This window comes from Mus caroli, unplaced genomic scaffold (assembly GCF_978045245.1).
Source record: "Mus caroli unplaced genomic scaffold, Mus_caroli_1 scaffold_19, whole genome shotgun sequence".
In the NCBI taxonomy this organism is placed as follows: Eukaryota; Metazoa; Chordata; class Mammalia; order Rodentia; family Muridae; genus Mus; species Mus caroli.
In genome coordinates, this window is record NW_028227274.1 from 14,051,940 (window position 1) to 14,075,584 (window position 23,645).

The window sequence follows — 23,645 nt, forward strand, 5'->3', positions numbered from 1 at the left end:
ATTTTAATGGATTAATAAATACCACACAATTTTCTCAGGGTAGTTTTGCAAAAGTAAACACTGGAATATATTAACCACATTATAAATGCTCACTGGAGTACACAGGGATCTTTAACTATCACAGAGTGCTGGAACTAAACACTATGAGTACTGATGCTCCAGGGAAAAGGGGGACCAACTGGCATTGCCTGAAGGCTGCACATGTAAGAACCATCAGAGCAGCTGGTGCCCAACCTGTCTCCCACTGCTCCCACTGGGAGTCACTGGCCCTCAGAAAACAAGAAGGGTGAGCTCATTTTCCATGCTGGGAGATCACAGATGCCCTGCAGGATTCAGGGGTGGAGCATGTGGGATTTCAGGACTTGGTTCTAGCACTAAAGACACATCCAGGGATCAGGGTCATGCCCTCTGACCCTGCACTTATGGAGGAACCCTTGCTGGCTGATGTTTTCCCAGTCTTGCCAATTGATTCCTCAGGCTTCAGGCTTATATTTCACTTGGTTCAGAGACTAAGAGATAGTAGAGGTCCTATTTATTGGGCAACTTCAAAGAGTTGAACATTTGGTGAATGACACTGGGATACTGACTACCAAAAAAAAAGACAGACAGACAGACAGGAAGGCAGGCAGGCAGGCAGGCAGGAAGGAAAAAAAGTCAACTATTAGGGAATAAAATACTCATGAGAGACTTGGTCTTCTGGCTAAGTAAAAAGTTCATTTTTCAACTCCTGAACATTTAAACTTGGTGGTATGCAGGTTAGGTTATGCAGTGGCTGGTTTTCGTAGGCGGGGAGGTGGCTTTCAAGATGAAGAAAATTTAATTCATAAACCACATGGCATTTTGATCTTGGTATGTGACCACTACCTGGTCCATCAAAGTGGTTGAAAGAGATGGAGGGCCTACAGCAAACACAGCAGGCCTCGCAGATGGCCCCAGGCCAAGAGGCTCACAAAGGGACCAGGATGCAGTAACTTAGCCAATGATGCACACTTTGGGCAAGTGCTGCTACAGTTTGGTCTTGGCAATGATCTGAGATAGTGTGAGATTCCCAGAGGTTTCCATGAGCCTTCGTCTGAGCAAGGAATCACAGAGGAACCAAGAGAGGAAGGAGGGGGAGAGGGAGAGGGAGAGGAAGGGGGAGGGGGGATGGGAGAGGGGGAGGGGGAGGTGGAAAGGGGGGAAGAGGGAAAGGGGGAGGAAGAGAGGGAGAGGGGGAGGGGGAGGAAGAGAGGGAGAGGGAGAGGGAGAGGGAGAGGGAGAGGGAGAGAGGGGAGAGGGGAGAGGGAGAGGGAGGGAGGAGATTATTTTAATATCTTCAGCCTAAAGACTAGCAAGGAGTACAATATTTGCTATTTTTAAACGACAGTGACCTCAAGAGTCCTAGCAAGGATCTCACTTTAAATTATTCATGACATCCCAATGAAAGCTGCAAAGAATTGGCCATCTTAGCCTCAAATTCCTCTCCACACTCAGGGGCATAGAGGGCACAACCTGGATTCTAAAGACTTGGCCAAAAGCCAAGGGTCAGCGCTAACCATGTGATCAGGATGACCTTTACAAACAAAAGAGAAATCTACCCTTGCAGGTGGCCTGCTTTGGCCAAGGAAATACCATTAATGCCATAGTTAGGGGAGGGGACTTTTGTGGCAGGAAGCAGAGAATACCTGATCCCTGGGCAGCCTGTTCACCACCAGGCTGAGCCCAGACTGGTGCCAGCACTAGCTGCCACAATCCAGAAACCCAAAGTGAATGGACTTTTGCCTGTACTGGCTATGAAATGAAACTCCTTGGCTGTACTAGCTACGAAGTGAAACTCCATTGGGAAAGGTGTACATTGGAAGGTTAAGTTCAGCAACTGTGCCACCCTAGGAGGAAGGGAAGGGGGTCACCCACACATACTGGGGTTTTTCTTCAGAACACTGACATCTGATATTCAAGTACCTTCACCTAAGGTTCTGAATTATCCAGTGGCCCACTTTACACTGGTCTTTCTTTCTTATATAGTATGTTCTATGGCATAGAGTCTGTATTTCAACCTATGAACTCTCTAGTTCAAGGGATGTGGAGTACAGATCAGAAGTTCAGAGAGCCTCACATCCATAAAGAAAAACCAAAACTGAACCTTCTTCTCAGCCCACTCACAGGCCTCCCCACACATCACGAATTTACTGTTGTGGCCTTTGAAATACAAAGACTGACTCTAGGGAACAGTTCTGCCTGGCATAAGTCTTCCAAGATCAGGGCTTCGTCTGCTTTCTGTAGCCTGCTAAGATGATTGCATTAATCATCTCACATACCCCATTTGGGACTCTAAGATGTGAAACTATAGACCTGCGGAGACATAATGGAGCTGGAGGGAAGAGCCTACTGACTGATGCCTATTTCCCCCAGGGCTTCACGGTATTTCTGGCTGAACACAGACAAGATGGTTAAGAACCTGTGCTCAATGGCTAATACATAATCTGAGACCATTGGCATAGAATCTGTATTTTCTACTTTTGTGGAGTGGAGTTTGGCCACCAATACCATTGTGGGCTCTCTGTACTTCTCTGGCAAGTTTGGACTGATTAACTGGGCACACAGATTCCAGCTTCCAGTCAGCTCTATGCTGTGAGGAGAAGTCAGAGCCAATACCATTATCCTGCTGAACTTATAGGGCTAAATCACCTAGTATGCAGGTCATCTTGTCAAAGATAGAAGCAGATAAATAACTAATTTGAAACATTTAAGCCACTTTCCCCAACCTAATTTTTATCAGTAATAAAAATTGTAACTTGTTTCTTCAACTGATGATTCCCTTGTCTTATTTGGCTCTAGACTGATCCTCTCAAGGACAACAGAATCAGCTACATATACACTTGCAATCTTGCCAAATGCTCAAAGATCAAGAGTAAACAGCTACAGGCCAATGTTTTAGCTAAGGATATAATGCAGTGTAGAGAGAGCAGAGTTCAGTCCCAGCACTGTCAGATAGGAGTGGGTTGAATCCACCATCCAGGTCATTCACGTGGTCAGTCACATGATGGTGTGAGGCAGAAGAGTTGAGACCAGACAGTCAGGACTACACAATTTCTTGGGGGGATCAACTACTAGAGACAGAAAGCATCCCCTCTCCCTAGGCTACTGTGGGAATTCAGTTTGAACCCAAGCTAGTATATCAAGAAAAACAAATAAAACAACAACAACAAACCAATAAATTATAGAAAATAGCAGCCAGCTCCCTCATCCAAAACTAACATTTAATAAAATCATCAAGAGCGACTGACTTGACTAGTGACAAATATCTTCTTAAAAGTCACCTATCACATGTCTTTCTCAGCCTTTTAGGTCTTTCCATTTAAAAGAAAAACAAACAAACAAACAGAAACAGAAAAACAAAATCTACTCCTTGAAAATGAAATCCCTTAAGTCCTCATTCAAAAGTTCAAATCCCCCTCCAGGAGGTAAATCTCCAAAGTCCACAAGAGACTTACCTTGATCCCCCTGAGTCAGGCATGTTGCCTTTTGTCCTGTGAACTCCTTAAGTGGTTACATAGGAGCCACAACTCCATTCAAGCTCCTGAGACTTCAGGAGCATCAGTTAAGCCAGGCTCTGTTTGAGGCTTGTAAGATAGATATGGATAATAATACTGTTTTCAGGGAATTGATGCAAGGACTTCATGAAACAATGCAGGTAAAGGCCTTCACCTGACACAAATTGCAAATATTATATTTAACCAGTGATTCTATTTTAAAAGAGACCCAAGCACATTTTCTTATGAGCCCTAGGTGATGAGCAACCAGGCCAAATGACAGGGAGATTTTGAACTTCATCCTTCATTGTAAACACTCTCAAGCTCAAGCTCAAGTTTACACCAAAAGGAGTTACTAATACCTAAACTATCATTTTTCCAAATGTTAAAGTTGGGCTTTAAAAAAAAATGGTGGAAATGTGTGTATACTGCTTGGTGGACGCAGCTGGAAACTCTTGCATTAACTGGTAAAATTCCTAGGCACACAAATTTTCAGGGTCTGCTGAGGACTTACTGAATCAAAAGCTTGCAATGGGGTTTGTTTTTAGCAAGCTTTCCAGTGATTCTTACGTAAGCTAAAATTTGAAAACACAGTTCTGGGGTATCTTTGGCATTCATACCCAGGTCCCATGGAAAAGTGTTAGCAGAGGTAAAAAAAAAAAAAAAAAAAAATCAGAAGCATCACACTCCGGTCCATCAACCACAAACCAAATAAGTAAATTGTACCATATTCATAGCATGCAATGATCTACATTAGTGCAAATGAACAAATTATAGCCACAAAACTCAACGGAATGAATCTAGCTAACATAATAAGCAGAAAACTAAATCACAAATGAAAGTACAGCACATAGACATATGCATAGTACACACACACACACACATATATATATGTGGGGGGTATATATAGATATATAATGAACAATGTATATAATATATAAAAGCTACATCTCCACATTTAAGGAATGAATTATAGAGGATGTAGTTATAATGGAAATAAGGAATAAACATTAGAAACATAAAGGTAAGTTTTATATTAGGGAGAAAGGAAGGGATGGGTCCAGAATTCTGAGGAATAATGAAGCTATTCTTCCTAAGCTTGCCTAGTAGTTATACTGACATATTTATATACTTTATTTTTAAAAGTAAGGCTGGCAAAATAGCTCAGCAGAAAAAGACACTTGCTACCAAGGTTAAGTTCTTCTGTTGGCTCACCTGAAGCCACCTGATGAAAGAGAACCTACTCTCCCAAGCAGTTCTCTGACTTCTCACATGAGTGTCCTGCAAGATGGCACCCACACACCCCCACACAAATAAATAAGATATAAAGTATATATGTAGTACTTATATAGGTCTCCTTCACCACACCATACTTTCTAGAAAAAAAAAGACACTTTTAGAAAAGATGATCTTCAAATGAATTAAAAATTAGGTGTCTATGACCTTTAATTTTTTTTCTTGAGTTCCATATATATCAAGCTCAGGAATTCAAACCACACATTGGGCTGCTTGCATAGGATTCAAACCCCTTCACATAGTAAAAGAAGCACTGGCACCATCATGTACTGGTGGTGTAATGTTCAGTAGGTGTATGTCTTTGAGAATTCAATGAATTAATATAGTATTTTAATACATTTGCTTAGAGTAGTACCTGGGTGATAAATAGGGATTACTGAAAAATAATAAGGTACAATTATGACATGATAACACTTAAATTTAAAGCAAGGTACTCTATAGCTATTTGTCAATAAATCCTTCTCTTTGCAGGAACAGTGCCACCATCAAGTTACACCATCATATGACATTCACCAGTCTCCCCTGCTAGGTTCTCATGTTAAAAGTATCCAGGAGCTGAGTAGGTCTCAGTACAAACCTGCATCTTCAGCTATGTGCATGTGTCCATTATAGGACATTAAAACAGTAAGCGAGAGAAGGAAGAAACCGTCAAAGACCACAGAATGGCCCGTCTGATCACGTGTGGTATCCAAGTGGATCCTGAGAGAATCATACTCTATGCTCATTCCTCCTCTAATTATAATGATGGCAGAAGTCTTATCAGGCTACACGTTAGAATGGAAAGATGACTAAGAGATATAGCTTTCAATTTTGGTTTCCAAGTGTGGTCTTAGAAGTGCTGATGGGGGGCTACCCACACACTGTCACAAACCAGCTACAGTACTGAGCACTGAACAAAGCCATGTACAGAGTAAATGTTCAAACCTACTCAAATCATTACATTTCCTCTTAACTAATTTTGTTTGCATAACATAATGATGTTGTTTTAATTATATAACATAATTATATAAAATGTTATAATTTTGCGACTAGGTCACAGAATCTTCAGCCAAGGATCTAAAATTGTGCTCACTACATGAGGGCACATTCTTTATACACAATTTGCTCTTCATAGCAACCTCATGATAAATAGGATTCATCACCCCAACTTTACACATGGACATAGTGAAAAACCACATTTCCACTCTTGACAAGGTGCCAGAGCCAGGGCACCAACGCAGACTGCCCAGCAACTTCACACAGACAAATATTCTCTTTCCTTATTGCTGGCTATTCTTGTCAGTTTTATCCATATACATAATTACTTTGTATCACCCTTCTTTTCCTACTGTAACTTTTCTTCTTTTCAAAGGTCTCCTTCTTACTTCCATGTTCTCCCCCTCCCAGTGTGTGTGTGTGTGTGTGTGTGTTAGTTTAATTAAGGTTATTTGTTTTCTTTCAAATGTAAGATATAGATTCAAGTCTTTATACTCGTGTGTTTAATCTGAAATGTCTAAAGATGCTAGAAAACTATACAGGGGCCAAGGAGGAGGAGGGACAAGGGATTTATGGGAGGCAGGATAGTAGACTGCAGGCATGAAGGCAGAAGGGAGAATAACAGTGAAGAGGAGAGAGTATAGCTAGGAAAAGGAATGGAAAAAAGAGCAGAAAAAGGAGTGAAGGGGACACCAAGGATATGAAAAGCTGCATGAAGATCTATGCCCTTATATGAAAATTCAAAAAAACAAACAAACAAACAAAAAAAACAAAAAAAGAGCTTTGTCCTAGAAGATAAAGGTTATTAAATAGCAACCCCCATATCAGACATGGATGTATCTCTATGAGCTGTTGGTCAGGGAAATCTCAGAGATTCCCAAACAATGCAGTCCATTGTAACTGGTCTTTGCTGTTAACTTGAATTTGATGGTTAAGTTTAATCCCATTGCTGAAGACACAGAGTATCTTGTGATTACAGATGGAGAAATCGAGCTAGAAATGACCCAAAGCGCTCTCTTTTCGGGCCAGCTTTACATTGTACCACAAGGTACTGTGCAGGCTGCTGGGGGAAGAAGAAATGTCACCGGTAGCTTTGTCCAACTGTGAAACCTTCCAGCTAAAAATGATGACCATCTTGGCACGCTGTGATGACCACTTGTACTGTAGCAGTGGGAGAAACCAACAGCTTTCTGGCTGGATTTAAGGCTTGATTTGTAAAAGAGAACTCATGCCTAGTTCTGTAAACCTGGCCAATAACCCCGGGCTAGAAAGACCTCCCTCTGATAGAACCTACTATTATTGTTTTGCTAAATGGGCATGATGTCAAAATTCCTTAAATACTTATCTGTACCCACAGAAGTCTTCAGCCTTCCTCAGAAAATTTTCTTTTGCCATGGATAATGCCAGACTCAAAACTAGTCAAACTGCAAAAAACAAGTGACTTGGAGTGCTAGACTTTAAAGGGGACATCTGTGCCACATGTCTCTCCTCACCAAGGCACAGGGGACAGTACGAAAGGAGCAAGGCTGGGGGAAGAATATGAAAGCCAGAGACTAAGGAAGAATGCTGAGAAAGTGTCTTCTGGATGTGAGAGTGCTCTGTGCTCACTTACTGTCTGTCACTATGGTTACCCACACACCATTTGCCTTTTCAACATTTCTTCAAGGAAGTGTGAAGGGCTCATCAGGTCCCACCCTAGGTCCTGGGGGTGAAACAAGGTGCCTCTCCCCAAAATGATGGAGCCACAGATAAACTGTGCCTGCTCTAGTTGCTTGTGTAGAGTGATCATTCTTAACCACTAAACCACAACACCACTCAAGCTACTAACTCAGTGTAAGGTTATATTTAATAAAGGAAGCATTTCTATCCAGAGGGTTCAACAAATGAAGAGAAATACATTATCATGCATATGTATGCTCTATGAATGATATATATGTATATGTGAATGGATATGTAAATCTTGGAAAAATAGCACAAGCCACATTACTTTACATTGCACTTGAATGCAAGCTCTGGTGTAGTATGATATTGTGATATTGACAGAGTTGTCCCTGCATATCTTGACACACCAGCCAAAGATATACATATTTATATGTGTATATATTTTAATTATGAAGTGCCAAGGTTTAGGAAGATAAGGACTCAAACTCTTGAAAATATTCATTATCGATGCAAATAAATCACAAATGACAAACTCACCATTTTCCAAAGTGCCATTGTTTTCCACCTAAAATTTTATAAGCAATCTGTTGAGTGATCCATTGTACTTATATTTAAATATGCCACTGCCCCCCATTAAAAATGCAGATCCATCAAGAAGGCCTCTAAACAAAAACTTTATAAACCCAATCATAGCTTCATCTACATGGAGATTAATTGTAAATCAAACCAATGGTTACAACAATCTTTCTGCAAAGTTCTTATTTCCCTACCAGAGAAGACAGGAAAATACAAATACTGTATGTGAATAATTACTTTTATGGGTAAAAGAGCACTTTTCGGGGGGGCTGGTTTGTTGTTGTTTATTTTTGTGTTTTGAGACAGACTTCTCTGAGTATCCCCGACTCCCGTGGAACTCAGAGATCTGCCTGCCTTCTGCCTTCCAAGCCCTGGGATTAAAGGCATATACCATTAACGGCGAGCTGAGCACAATCTTTTTAGTGCAATAAAATAGATTACAGGGCTGGGAAGATAGTTCAGTGAGTAAGGTGTTTGCTGAGTTAGTATAGGGGCCTACATCTGATATCCAGAGCTTATTTACAGAAGCTAGGTACATGAAATGCAGGGGATGGGAGGGTGGGGGTGGGGATGAGAAGTCAGACAGGTCCCTGGGATTCTCTGGCCCGCTTATGAACACTTCTTCAGTTGAAGGCCAGTGAGAGACCATCTCAAAAAACAAGATACACAATGCCTGAGTAATGGCAGCCAAGGTTGCCCTCTGGGCACCATACACAGGCATGCCTGCACACTGTCACACTTACACATTCAAATTCAAGTCAGCACCTGTAAGAAGAAAATTAAATTAGTTTCCCTCCTGAATAAAACTAGCCAAACAAAAAAGACATAATTGTGTAGTCACCTATAGAACGTGAGGTCTCAGGGAATAGCCAGGCTAGGGGGGAGGACAGGTGGGAAGTGGTGGGGGTTGGGGGTGGTGCAGTTTTCATAGTCAACTCAGCTCTTTAAACAGAGTTACATAAACAGCAGAGGGTAAAGTCCACCCAAGTACACTCTGGACAGATGAAATGGAACAGTGTAGGGCACAACAAAGCACTCTGTGTAAGCTCTTTTCACATTAAAAATGAACATGAAAACTGGGCAGAGGGCCTTGTTGAAAGTGGGTCACTGGTAAGCTTGGAGAAGATATTAAGAACCATCACTAAAAAGATTAGGATCTGCTTTTGCAGGGAATGTCGTGCTCAGAAGGGTGGCTCTTTGGTTCTATATTCCTTTAAAGAAGAGGAAAGCAGAGGCGCTAAGTCACAGTATTCCACTACAGCGACCCCGTGCCTGATTACCAGGACGACAGACACAGTGATCCAATGGTAGATCTACAAAAGGTGTCCAGCGGATGGACGTCACAACGGTTAAATGCTCCTTCGCTGCAATCTGCTGTCCGTGATCCATTTTTACCATCCTTAACCTATTTCTATAGCTATTTCTGTGAGTCTTTTGTACTTCTGTGGCTGCTATAAATGTAAATAATAAAAATACATGGATGGCTTGGGCCATGACTGAGTCCAAGATACTAGACATAAAAAGGAGCAGAACCGCATGCTCTAAAAAGGTACAAGGAAAAGTAAAAAGTATCTATGTTGTTTCTCATCTAGCAGACAGATGCCACTGGGGGACTGTTAGAATTGGAGGGGCTGCTACAGTCGTACCACTAGGACAACTGCTGCTACTAGGGTACTGTCATACCCACAGTGTTTCTCAACCGCAGATCAAGACCCCCCACAGGGTCACATAACCGATATCCTGCCTATCAGCTATCTATATTATGGTTCATAACAGTAGCAAACTTACAGTTATGAAGTAGCAACAAACAATTTCATAGTTGGGGGTCGCCTCAACATGAGGAACTGTAGTAAAGAGTCTCAGCATTAGGAAGGGGGGAGGACCACTGATTTAGCAGAGTGTGCATGTATATAAGTCTCTCTCTCTCTCTCTCTCTCTCTCTCTCTCTCTCTCTCTCTCTCTCTCTCTCTCTCTCTCTCTCTGTGTGTGTGTGTGTGTGTGTGTGTGTAAGAAAGCAATCTGAATTCCAAGTTCCATACCATATAAGAAAGCAAGCTATCGAAAGGCAATCAGTTAACCTTGGCATCATGTACCTTCTAGAGCAGAGCCACAGGGACTAGCACAGGACAGGATTTTGCTGCACAAAGTACACTTTTCTTTATTTTCTGGCCCAGAAAACAATCAAAAATGATCATAAGATTTTTATGTCAATCAGTTAAGCCAAAATGAAGCAAAAAAAAAAAATTAAAGTGGTCATAGTCAATTAAAGATGTATATTAAGTAGTAGTGGACAACTTTCCTTTTGTACTTAAAATTAATTTTGTACATAAATTAATGGCTTTTCAGTCATTTATCTCAGGTACCCTTTAATAGCTTCCCACTAACAAATAAAAATGAAGATCACAGACAAGTCAGGTGTATCCATTTACCCACGAGGGGCCATGTTACAGGTAAAATATTTATAGGAGTTCTCAACACAGTATGTTCCCCATAAAATGCTCACAAAAACTTGTCTAAGTCAAGCTGTGTGAGTGTGTGTATGTGTATGTGTGTGTGTGCGTGTATATATATATATATATATATATATATATATATATATATATAAAGTTTCCAAACAACTTCATTTGTGAGAGACAAAAGTAATTAAAAATATTCATACATGGAAAGTGATTCATTAGAATGAAAACATTCTCAAAATTTAGGTGATGGTATATCTTGGATTTAAGGTCACAGTGAAAAAATATGTGAGGACAGTTCCAAAAAAAGTCTATCTCTGGGCTTTGCAAAATTATGTTAAATTCCAAGGTTGGCTCAAAAACATGTTTTATGTATTTGTTAACATCTTATTTGTTGAATAGCAACAATCTGAAAAACTTTTTATAACTGAAAAGACACTTGGCTAAGATTTCTTCTTACTACAGAAAACGATATATAAAAAGAATGAAAATCTTAATTAAGCATCACATTTTGGCTTCAAATGCCAAAGAAGATCAAAATATTTAAGGCTAAGATTAAATAGAGAGTATAATATGGGAAGATGACTCAGTCAATAAAGTGCTTGCCATTCAAGTATGAAGAGCTGTGTTGGATTCCCCAGGACCCCAAGAAGATCATGCGCTGTTCCCATACAATCCTACTGTTGTAGACGGAGTCACGGTGGCCTTGGGGCTTGGAGGACAGGCAGACTAGCTAAATCAGCAAGCTCTAGAATTAATGGCAGTCCCTATTTCAAAAAAAATTAATAATACAGTGGAGAATCCCTGAAGAAGACAGCTGATATGGTCCTCCAGCCTCCATGCATATCTGTATGCTTTGGTACACATGTGCACAAGTTGTTTTCATGTAGTCCCTGCCTGTCCCCCACATACACGCACTAATGCACTCGTACATGCACTCATGTACAGTTGTACGAATTAAATATAGAAAAAAAATCAGTACCATAGATTAGAACTGAAATGCTCTAATATGATATTCATTCTCAGTATTAAGTAAAAAGAGGTCCAGCCTGAATCAAGTTCAGCCTTCTTCAATAGACATAGTTTTAATTCAGGTTCTGAAAAAATACTCATTCTTGCCTGAGTTTACCTCTAAAAGGAGAATAATATCACCTATCCTGCAGGGTTACATAAATATTTCACAAAGTTGTCCCAGACCTCTGAAATAAACATTTCTAAATTTTAACAATTTTAAATACATTATTTGGTATTATGTAAATTATTTTTAAGAGACTTTTCAAATTGACTACAGAAATGTAAGTGTCACTGATTTCCTATGGTCTGTGAGCACCTCTGGCAAGTTAGAGCAACTCACTGTCCATTGTAAAGTCTCAAGTTCACTATGAAACACCTGGAAGCTGGAAATGTGGGAGAAAAGTAAAGGCAACTGCAACAACTCCCATTGCAACCAGAAAAGGAAGCATGCATAAAACTCCGGGCAACAGAAGGAGGATGGAAAAACATCAAAATTTAGCTTAATAATGAAGTCAGTGGTCGACAATGCTTGTTTCCAAATTTCTGTAACTATAAATATTTCAAAATATAAATCTTTCAACTTGCTTTCTCTTAGAAATGATTTCTTAATTCTTCAGAACACTACAGAACGTGTGAGGAGAAGAGGGGACTGAGAGGCATGGGGAGCATGAGGGGTGTGTGGTTTCAACAGTCTAATAATCATCTTAAAGCTTCACACAGCACATTGTTAAAATGAGTTTCAGTACGCAGTAGCAGGTAAGAACACTAACAAGTGGCCTCTCTTTCTTTTCTATCTATCCCTCCAACCTTCTGTTCTTCCTTTCTGCTTTTCAAGCACACACAGGCATATTCTGTTGAGGGGGTAGGGGAGACAGAGAGCTGGATAGAGGACCTCGGTTTGATAGCCAGCACCCACGGGGTGGCTCACAGCTATCAGTAATTCCATTTGTAGGGAATCCGATGCCTTCCTATTCCCACCTCACTTTAGCATCCACCTTCTCCAACAGAAAGATGATTGCTTAATATTCAAGCAGTCAGGAGAATGTAAGAAATATCCCAATGGTTCCTGCTAGCGTAACCTCCCAGGCACAAGTAACTCGGCACAATATGGTCCTACCATGAGGTCAACAAGGATGTTTTGTGGCAATTTAGCCTTGTACCAGTTTCTCCCTGTTGTTCCAATGAAGCACTGAACAAAGCCAGTCTGGGAAGGAAAGGGCTTAATTGGCTTATACTTCTATCTCATAAGGGAAGTAAGGGCAGGATCTCAAGGCAGGAACCTGGAAGCAGGAACTGAAGCAGAGGCCATGGAGAATGCTGCTGACTGGCTTGCTCCTCCTGGCTCGCTCAGTTCTCTTTGTAATAACAATCCAGGACCACAGGCTCAGGGATAGCACTGTACACAGTAAACTGGGTTATCTCTCCCTCATCAATCATTAATCAAGAAACCCCCTCACACAGGTGATCGTAGGCCAGTCAAATGCAGGCAGGTGCATGACTGGGGTGCTGTGTTCCCAGGAGACTCATTTGTGACAAACTGAGAAAAACTAGCCTGCACAAGTTCTCAATCACCCTGACAGGCATCCTTTGGAGCCACTGTGTGTTGTTACATGCTGCCTGAATTCTTTACAACTAGTTTAGGCCAACTTCAATTTACTCATACCCTACTTAGTTTTCTCTTCTATGACGTCTTATTAGCCACTTGATCCTCAGAAGAGAGTGACCCCACTGGTTATTTTCACAGTATCTTCTGTGGCTATTCTAGGTCTTTGGACTACTTTAACAATTCCAAAGATGTAAAACTAAAATGTTTTGTTCCACCCAGTAGGAAATCTCAAGTCTGTCTGCATATTATACCACAAATTATTAAACTATTACTTACTGAGGAATATTGAGCGACTAAGTTGTAATCTAGTCATTTCTAATAAACAGTGCTTCAATAGCTACCTTCAAGCATCATATACATTGTGTGTATGTTTTGAATACATAAATAACTGAAAAAAAAAAAACTTTGAGGGCTTTCTCATCAAAGGGCGTTTCTAATGCCGAAGCTACCACTCAATTAAATGGTTTTCATGCAAACTCTTCTCGCAAAGCAAATGGGGACATAAAAGTAATATTAGTCTTATTTTTAACTCTATTTCCTTCTCATAAATAGTTCACTTCTATCTTTAAAGTAGCATAGTCAGTATAAGGTATTCAAGTTTAAAAGGCAAGAGTATGCAACAGGAACGCCTGCTCAGTGATGCTGTAGGATAAGCCACTGTTAGTAGTGAATCCTCAAACACCCCTTCTGCCCCTCTGAGTAGCTCACATTTTTACATTTTAGGTTCAAAATTAAAGTTATTTCAAAACAATTAAAAATGAAGCATGGTTGAAGTATTTTTTTAAGCAATTCCGAGAATCACAGAAGTGGAAAAGTTCTTAGCAACCAATTAACCCAACCAGGCCCAGGACAGTAGTATTGAGGTTAAAAAAAAAAAAAAAAAGTCCTTAGCAACCAATCAGCCCAACAAGCACCAGGATGGTAGGATTGAGGTAAATGGGATCACAATGGCTAACAGTGAATAGGTTGCATGTAGCAGATTAGATCCCCAGGCTACCTGATCTCCACACAAGCTCCTGCCTCTGGCACTACACTAGAGTAGCTCGTGTGTACCTAGCACAATCATTCTCATGATGCTAAATAAATCAGTATCTATACAAAGTATCAATTACTCACTGTCACTTGATGTCCAACTGCTCTGAACACAGAGGTCTATATATTAGACCTCCTCATGTGGTATATAATATATGGTATGGATATATACATACATGTTATATATTAGTATCTCTGTATGTGTGTATATGCACATACGCAGCCCAAGGACTTAGGACTTAGAATTTTTTATACATGAATTTGAAAGACCACATGAGAAAGTATCCTGAATAGTAAAGAATAACTGACAAGAAATAAACTGAGCAGGGAGGACAGAAGAGATGGCTCTGTGGTGAAGAGCACTGATGGTCCTTCCAGGGAACCAGGGTTCAATTCCCAGCACTCATATAAAAGCTCACAACTTTCTGTAGCTACAGTTTCAGGGGATTTCACACCCTCACACAGACACACATGCAGGCAAAACACAAATGCAAATAGAAAAATAAACAAACAAACAAAAGATAAATTAATGTATGTTTAAAAAATCCCTAAAAGATTAATGAAACTCCTCAACTTTTAAAAAGAAAAAAAAAAAAGAAACCAAATAGGATTTATGTCTAATTTCAATTTTCCTTTTAAAAACTGTTGAAATAGAAATTATCATTTAAAACCCCATACCCTTCCAAAGGTCTCATTTAGAGTCTGAATTCACCTATTCCACTTACTTAAAGCCATCAATTTTGTATTACAGGATATAACTCATATCAGAGTATTAATCTATGCACACCTCTTCCCCAGTAAGCCTGGGAAGCTCTAGTAGGAAAACACAGTACAGGTGATAACTCGATGCAAACAGCCTTTCAACTCATAGTTCTTTACTTAGAAAATACTTAGGTTCTAGATGTTCTGAGGGCAGATATAAAATACTCATTCAAACAAATCCAAATTCCAAATCTATCATATTTTTAAATGGTTGATAAAATTCCCTGCCAAATCTGAGCAGTTCTTAAACTTGATTACTTTTTGTATTTGAGCCAAAAGAACAAATTTGAATAATGTTAACTTGGGTAAAATTGTGAAGTGTATACATAAACACTCCACTTCTTAAATAACAGCCCTGATTTTCCCTTAAGCTCACTCTTCTAACTTGAGGAGCTTCCTACTGCAAACAGGATGGGGTCTGAGTCCCTTAGGGTTAGGAAAAGCAGCAGCAGCCACTTTAAAATGAGATTCAATGTTGCTTCAAGTCTCCACATTCCGAGATTAATAACCCCAAACCTTAATGAGGCACAACAGATTTATGGATTGCAAATTTTTAATAAAAATATCAAGGACAGTTTAGTATAATATACTGTTACCAATATAATGCGTTCCAGGAAGATTTTGAAAAAAAATAAAAACTTATGAAAAATCATTTCCTCTTGAACTTGTGGGAGGTCAGAGTAGACTTTCACAAAGGTATTCAAGGCAAACACCATACTCTCTATGCGTAATCTGAGCTTGAAACTAAGGCCTAAATGTGTGTCATGTGTCTTTTTAAAACCATGGCCAAAAATTATTTTAGGAGAGAGAAATAGTCTTTCTTCAAATCACACCCAGTACATTTGGAATGGACCATTTCTTGCTAGAACCTGATGTGCCCCAGGAAAAGGCAAAGAAAGGCACAGTTATGCTCAGTGAGCAAAGTCTAGCCTGAATACAAACTAGGCTGAGTTTTACTTTCACAAGAACATAGCCTACCAGGACACATAAAAACCAAACACTGAGAAGAAATCCTTTATATACATAAAGTCATCATTGAATCCTGGATCTCCCACTTCCTGAAACAAAGCTTAGCTTTTATGTGTTTGAAATGCTGAATATTAACTTTTGCAAAATCAGTACCTAATAGGTAGATGAGAAATATTCATCCTGCATGCAGGTCTCCCAAAATCTTCATCCAGGGTTGAAACCACACCGGATTAAACTAAGATTCTAGATTTCTGTTCCTTAACAATAAGGTACTGGCCTTGATTCTACATAACTTAATCAAGTGTATTTAAATTAGAACAACAGGCTGTGCAATTAAATTGTGAACTAGAAAAACAAAACAGGTTCCTAATCTATTAATTACTGGGTTGGTAATAACAGTAAATTTTATCCTCCCCCCCCCAAACAATAAGTCCATGTAATGGTTTGAAAGCTACTTCCATACTTTACAAAGGGTGCTAATCATAACTTTGTGGTATAATGCTTTGCCCCTCAGCCACTGAAGTTTCATGTTCAAATTCTTTTTCATTTCATGTAAAAAGACAATGCTGACACCTTCAATTGTACTGAAGGAGAAAAGGAAATCTTGGAAGGTGACTATCTTGTTATGTAAAATTAAACAGAATTACATAAATCTAGATAGAAGCATAACTAAATAAACCCTAGGCAGGAGGAGCATTGGATGTAGACTGCTCTGTAAGGAGCCAAAGGTATAGAGTCCTCTCAACAGTCATTGCTATGTAACTGGTCTGAAAAGATAAGAGTCCTCTGTATTTACACTAATAGCCTGTCCATTCTCTGTTCTAAAACCCTTGCTGCTTAGTCTGCACTGGAAAGGGAGAAAAAAGCAACTAGAGACTTTTAATAGCAGACGACTGCAGAGGAGCCACGTTCACCTTGCAGATAGATCTTTGTTGTTCTGGAGTGCAAAGCAGACCTTTAGCTCAAAGTCACTGCTAATCTCAGTTGTACAATCCGCACGGTACACTTAACCCTAAAACCCATGAGGCAAAAATGGAATGCCTGCCTCTAATGACCTTTCAAAATCCCTCAGTGTGACTGCACTAGCGGAGTGTAAGGCTGTTGCATACTCCATCGGTAAAGTTGTAACCTCCCCTTTTACAATGGTTTATTAATGTCGGCATCAGCACAAAGGCAATGTGAAAGAACATGTATTGGAAATATTAAGCTAATATCTAATGTTTATATACTGTATTTTAATGCCTAACAACAAAGGGCAACCAAAATTCACACCAGACAAGACAGAGAAGAGTCTCCATGCATTAATGACCAACATATGCCCCAACTTCACTGATCAATATTCGATTAGAAATTACATTTATATTAAGAGTTATTAACAAAATAATCATCTAAAGCTGAAATTGAAGCAAAAACATTCAGTGATGTATTAAAAACCCTGCTTTGTAAAAGTGAGCTCTTTTGATTTATGACGTCTCTTTTGTTAAAAATAAGGAGAAAGAAAATACAATACACACAGGGTGTCTTAAGTTTGTCCTTTCTTCCCCTTAACTTCAAACACTGGAAGCAGAATTATTCCTGCTTCCCCTGCGGTCTAACCTCTTTCAAAAAGCGCATTTTAAAAAGAAGAGACAATAAATGAAGTGACAGGAGGTGAAGGAATGAGGAGTGTGTGCTGGAAGGATAAAGGGCGGTTTTATAACAGGAGCTACTTTTGTTAGCAAGTGACTGGCAGGTCTCCTCCAAGTTAGAAAGAATTCCATCCACTCTCCAAAATGCAGAGGCCAAAAATGTCTAGTCTAATAGTTCTGAAATCCCAGAGTCAGGAAAGCCTTGGGGGAGGGTGGAGAACTGGTGAGTGGGGGAAGGGGGAGAGAAAGACCAGCAGAAGAACAAAAGGAGAAATCCAAGAAAGGGGAAGGGAACCAGAGGACCCGGGAGGCCTAGGAGTGGGAGGCCCAGAAGTGGGCTTTGGGGAGAGCAAGACCCTAGGAGCAGAGAGGCAAGCAGGGCAGGACCACACTATGCAGCACCGCGCACCATGGACAGGGCTCGACGCGGGCACGGCCCACACCCCTCTAGAGAGCGGCGGGAGGAGACTCAAGCCGGCCCCGTCCCGCCTCGGTGACCGCAGCACTCTCCAATCCAGCGGCCCGGGTGCCCAGGCCCAGACTTGAGAGGGGAATGAACAGCACCATCTGTGCCCATTTCTCTCTCCCACTGCCCTCGGGGTGGCACTTCCGAGCCTCGCCCGCACTTGGGGCTGCCACCCTGCTGGCCACCCTCTCCTCCTGAGGGGGGTGTGCACAGGACTCCGAGGCGGGCTTCCTTGCCACGCAGCAAGGACGGACACACCCCTCTCTCGCAGCCTCCACCGGACCCCACTGCACGTGGGGACAGACTTGGGACCCCCGCTTAGACCCCGCCCAGACAAGGGTCGCATCCAAAGCTGTGTGGTGTGCCCAATGGGACCTGCAGAAGACTGGGACTAGGGTAGGAACATTCCTGGTCGGGAAGACTCAAGAAAGTTGGGCTGGGGTCCCGCGTCACGGAGTGGCAAAAGAACTCGGGACCTGCATGGAGCAGGTGCTTCCAAGTCACAGCCAAGCCCCTAAGTACAGTCAATGAAAAGGCTCGCTGGCGCTCTCCGGAGAGTAGGAAAAGTGAGGGTGGCTCCCGGCAGCTGTCTACCCAGGACCCACGCAGGGCAGAGACAACCGTACAGAGAAAGGAATATATATATATACATGTGTGTATGACCAAGTAATGGGGACTAATCGCCAGGTTTGGTACCAAAGATCCGGGGCCACAAGCGTGCTGAAGCGCCTCCCGGCCGACGCTTTTTGTGGCAGGGGACCAGACTCGCTTTCCGAGTGGGATCGACATAGAATATTGCCAGGGCAAGAGAATCCAAAGGCCAGAAGGCAACTCTGAGCTGGGATGAAGACAATAGGACACCGGCGCCCCTGCGCACCAGGAGGCGCGCGGGTACTGGAGCGGGGTGGGGTGGAGGCAAGTCCTGTAACTAAGACACCAGAGTGAGAATTCCTAGTACAAACTCGCGACCCCTCCCTGAAGAAAAAAACAAAACAAACAAACAAAAAAAATCGGATCAAAGTACAATATGAGGGAGCGAGAAGCACAGAAAACTACAAAACCTAGGAGTTCTCCTGCCTCATCCTTCTGCTGCTTGGGGACATCCCTCGAGCTCGCCTTGACCCAAAGGCTAAACCAAGGAGACCCTGTGACCGAGGCTCGCCGAAGAAGGCGCGGTAGAGCAGCTGGCCCGGGAGTCCGGCCCGAGCTTCATGCCGGTGCAGTTTCTCGGCCGCGCGGTATGGCACCTCCCTTCCTGGGTGCTCAGCCGGGCCCCGCAGCGGCGCGGGGAACAAAGGGACCCGGCGCCGCACGCCCCACCCCGCTCGCAGCCCGACCCACCCGGGACCTCCGTTTACCTGAAGCAAGGCCGCCAGAAGCGGCAGCAGGGTCCGCGGCGCTCCCGCTATCCGGCACATGGAGGCGGAGAGGGGCCGAGCGAGGAGCCGGAGGCGGCGGCGGCAGCAGAGGCAGCAGAAGCGGCAGCGGCACCAACAGCAGCGCGGAGACGGCTCCGGGCAGTGGCCACCCCTTCCCTTCCCCTCCCCTCCCCACCCCCTTCTCCGCTGCTCTGCGCTCCCCGCCAATGAGAGCGAGCTGGTAACAAATAGCGGGCCTCGGAGTCCGCCGGACTCGCACCAGGAGTAATAAAACAGACGGGAGATCAAGGAGCTGGGGAGGGGGCGGGGAGAAGGGCGGGCAGGCGGGCGTGCGTGCGCGCCGAGAAGTGTGTGTGTGTGTGTGTGTGTGTGTGTGTGTGTGTGTGTGTGCACGCGTGTGCGTGTGTGCGGGCCGCAGCACAGGAGGCTGAGCTCCGGCCGGGAGTGCGGAGGCAGCCCCAGAGATGCGGCGGATGGAGGATACGGAGGTGGCGGCTGGGCGGGTGGCGCTCTCAGCACCACCACCACCACCCCCACACGCGAGCTTTCGAGCCCCCGCTTTTCCCTTCCCTGGGCGTCCTCGCCGGGGCCGAGCGGTGCGACAAAGCTTCCGGGCGTAGAGCGCCTCGGGGGAAGGGTGCTCGCGGCCGTGTGCGTTGCGCCCACAAAGGGCGACGGTCCCGCTGGCCAGGCCTCCGCGGCTTTCCCTTCCCCGTTTTCTGGCCACTTGGAGACTGTTCTCCGGCTGCGGCCGCGTGAGGGGTGTCACGAAGCGGGGGGAGCGATGTGATGGGGAGGGGGAAGAGCTGCGGTGGCCGTGCCCCTCGCCGCCCGCGCGCGTCGGCCCCGGCCGCCTGCTCCTCGCCGCTCCCGCTCACGCGCACCGCGAAGGTTCTCCACTGGCGCGACCCGGGCGAGCTGCAGCCGCTCTCCCGCCTGGCCGCACGCGCCGCCCGGGCCTCCCGGTCCCCTCCCGCCGCCGCCGCCGCCCTCGCTCCCGCCTCCCTCCTCCCGAGCCTCCCGCCCGCGTCGCGGCCAATGGGAGGCCACCGAGCTGCGGAGGTAGCGGGCCGGATCCGCGGCAGCCACCCGCCCCCGCCCTGCCCAGCTCTCGGTTTTCCTTCTGCTGCAGCCCACGGGGGTCGCCGGAGGGGCGGCTGGGCTCCTCCGAGCGCCGCCCAGCAGGTGGAGGGCTGCGGGAAATAAAACTACTTGCGCAGGAACTTGCTAGTTGGCGGCCCCGGCCCTTATGTTAGGTCCGCCGCGGGGAGTCGGTGGCGACTGAGAATCGGAGGGAGGAAGGGAAGGATATCTCCTTGTTAGCCTAAAGCATGCTTTTCTGTTTTGTCATTCTTTACAGATAGGTTATTTTTCCTGGCACTGCCAGACACAGCAAAGTAGCGACACAAGCAGAGCCCATCCTAGCCATTGTTGTCTGAGCATCCTGCCGGCAGGGGAGCTCAGGCCAGGCTTCTCTTTGGTGTTCTCACCTCTCCAGCCCCCGTCATTGCGGATGTACTGGAATGACTCAAGTTTCTGTGTTCTTGTTTTGTTTTCTTTGTCGCCCCCCCCCCCAACCCCTTCCGATGGGAATTTGAGAGAGCGTGCGATTTTATTTGAAATCTCTGCATTTGTATTTTTACCGGTTCATGATGGTAGTTCTAGACAAACATTTGCAGGGACTTTGATACTCCCTCCTGCCGCACTCCGCAGCAATTAAAAATAAAATAAACAGAGAAGCATAGTGAAAATTAGATCAGAAAGATAAAATGACTGCTGCAAATTCACACCAGATTAAGGATTTTTGCTTCCTTTGAAACAGGAACTTGGAAGTGTAAAACTTTACAAGTTTGGGTGACAAGCATTTTGTAGAATGTTAGATTTGGGGAGCTCTTGATTTTTTTTCAAGATAATAAATAATACAGCTTATTTTTCTTCCTGCAACGTTGGTTTTGTAGAGGTATTGGGGGGCTGTTTTGTTTGCTTTAGTGGTAAATAAAACAATCTGTTTTATATAAGTATCTCAACACGTTTGAGGTTAATTAACTTAGTTGCAGTAAATGAACATATTTTGTCACTTCACAGTCAGCTTTGGGCAACTGAAATATTAACATTTGAATCCGAGTTTCAAGACACTGATCATTTAAGAATTTGACAATGAACCTGAAAAAAATCAAATGCTAATTTCTTTGACATAAGTGATGCAGCTTTTAATAATGTACGTTTGCTAGCTGGGCTTTTAAATTTTTAATATCAATTGGAAGGCTTATTCAACTTTAATTAAAACATAATATTGCAAATCAGTTTTATGGCACTAAATTTTTTCGTGGTTTTTCTTCTCAAAAACTAAGAAAGGTTATGTTAATTAAATTTCAAAGATGTGATGAAGGGCTTGGGCTAATATAGTAATCAGGGCACTTTGTTCTTTTCCCCTTCTTCTAAATGTTATTGCCATAGGAATGCTAACAGCAGTAAAGTTATCTTCACAGTAGCATGTTTATAAATTTTATTTTCAGGGAGTATCTCATAGCAGAAGACATCAGTCAGGGAAGTAACTCCCATGTCCACACCTAGTGATTCAGCTTCATCCTGGCCATGGGGTCTCCCTGCACCCTCCCCTCAGTAGTAGTAATGGTTGATGTTTATTATCATTCTTATTAAAGGTATAAAAGACTTTAACTTGAATAATATGTTCTTGTTAGTACCATTTGAATAAAGCTTTAAACATCACAGCTCCCATAAATTAAGCTTTTATAAGACTCCCGATCTGCTTTTCAGTAGCTACTATGTAGGTCTCTTTCTCTGGGCCTAACAGTTTTGTTTTATTTCTTTCTTTCTTTTTTTTTTAATCACTGAAGTAAGCACTTTAAAATCTAATTTGCATCCTTGTCACTTTTTAGTAGTTGCGAATTGGATTGGATTCTTGCCTGACTTTAATTTGATCACCTGATCAGCTAAACCGTTTTAGTTGGTCTCTGATTACAAGAAGGAATAGCCTAGTCTAATATCATGTTGTTGAGGATTGCATGCATCTTTATAATGCTAACAAAGCCATTCTAGTATTGACTGTTATATGCACACACCCCTTTCTCCATAATACTGTACTTACAATCATCCGACAGGTGCATTTCTTCTTATGAGCCAGTGATGGCCCCATTCTCAGACAGCTATTCCCTGCTTAGGATATTACTTGTCTAAAAGCTGGCTTTCCCTCCCGTGGCTTATTGAACTCGAAGAATACAAGGGCCTTGCCAGTGAGCCAGAGAAACAACCAGGCAACATTAGTTTTGTTGAAATGGAGGAAGTTTACAAAGTCTGTATGAATGAAGACTGAGTTTGTACAGCAAATCCATGTAACTCTTAACTTCTAACTAATGGCCTATAGCTTATTTAGTACAAGAGGATGTCAAAAATGTATGTGTGCCTAGCATTGTTGACAGACTGAACACGTACAACCAGTCTTCAGAGGATGTAGATATCTGCATGATTCATTTCAAACACATTCAAAGCACAATCACAACAAATCTTGCTTTGTGTTTTCTCAGACAGGAGACACTAAATGTACAGATGCATCATGTTTTTGTTAAAGCTTCTCACTTTGAAAACAAATGTCAAACAGTAGTAGTCTAGTCAGTAGCTTCCTGTCCTCCTTACATCCTCTGAGACATGCCTTTAGGGCAGAACTCATTGCAGCCCAACAGAGTTCTTCCCAAATATTGTATAGCATCCTTTCCTCTCTTCCATGGAAAACTAGGTTAACCCTTCTCCCTTACCAAGTAAGGGAGATTATACATTCTCTGCAGTTAACTTCAGTCTGCATTGAAGCTAGCATTACTTGGGTGGTATTCCATTCATGGAGTCACCGAAACTTTAGACCTGGTTTGTGCTGCCCCCATTTTGTAGATGGGTGCATCAACAGTGCAGGAGCCTGCCTAGTGCAAGTGTGGAGTTCAGAATGGCAGTCATATTCTCTTACTACAAATTTTAACCTCTGTTCTGCCTTTTTCTGGGGAGCCCCTGTAGAAAGTTCTGTTTTTCAAAATGTGTGTGAACTTTGAAATTGAACTCTGCATCTCATCCGTTGCTCCCATCTTAGCTCTCTGGTATGATCATCTTGCCTTCTTTAAAGTGGTTCTTGAATTTGAAGATCCCTCTCCTCAATACAGCCTGGCTGCCAAGCACGTACCAGTGGCTCAGAGGAGTAGTGATCTGTCCCGACAACAGAGAAGAACCATGACTTTAAAAAATATCAAGCGTTCTTGTTAAAGTATATTACTTACCCCTTTCAGTATTTGAAAGTGAAACTCAGTTA

The 23,645-nt window shown here is 42.9% G+C and overlaps 1 protein-coding gene and 1 pseudogene across 1 annotated transcript in view; one reads left to right on the forward strand and one right to left on the reverse strand.

Moving 5' to 3' along the window:
- Positions 1–19,503, reverse strand: part of Cdh2 (cadherin 2) — a 217,430-nt gene extending 197,927 nt beyond the window's left edge. Inside the window, exon 1 of the mRNA XM_021151003.3 lies at positions 19,313–19,503. Within this exon, the coding sequence (XP_021006662.1) occupies positions 19,313–19,372 (60 nt within the window). The 5' untranslated portion in view covers positions 19,373–19,503. The remainder of the gene's footprint in view (positions 1–19,312) is intronic.
- LOC147000226 (uncharacterized) lies at positions 19,371–22,612 on the forward strand (annotated as a pseudogene).
- Positions 22,613–23,645: the final 1,033 nt, after the last annotated feature.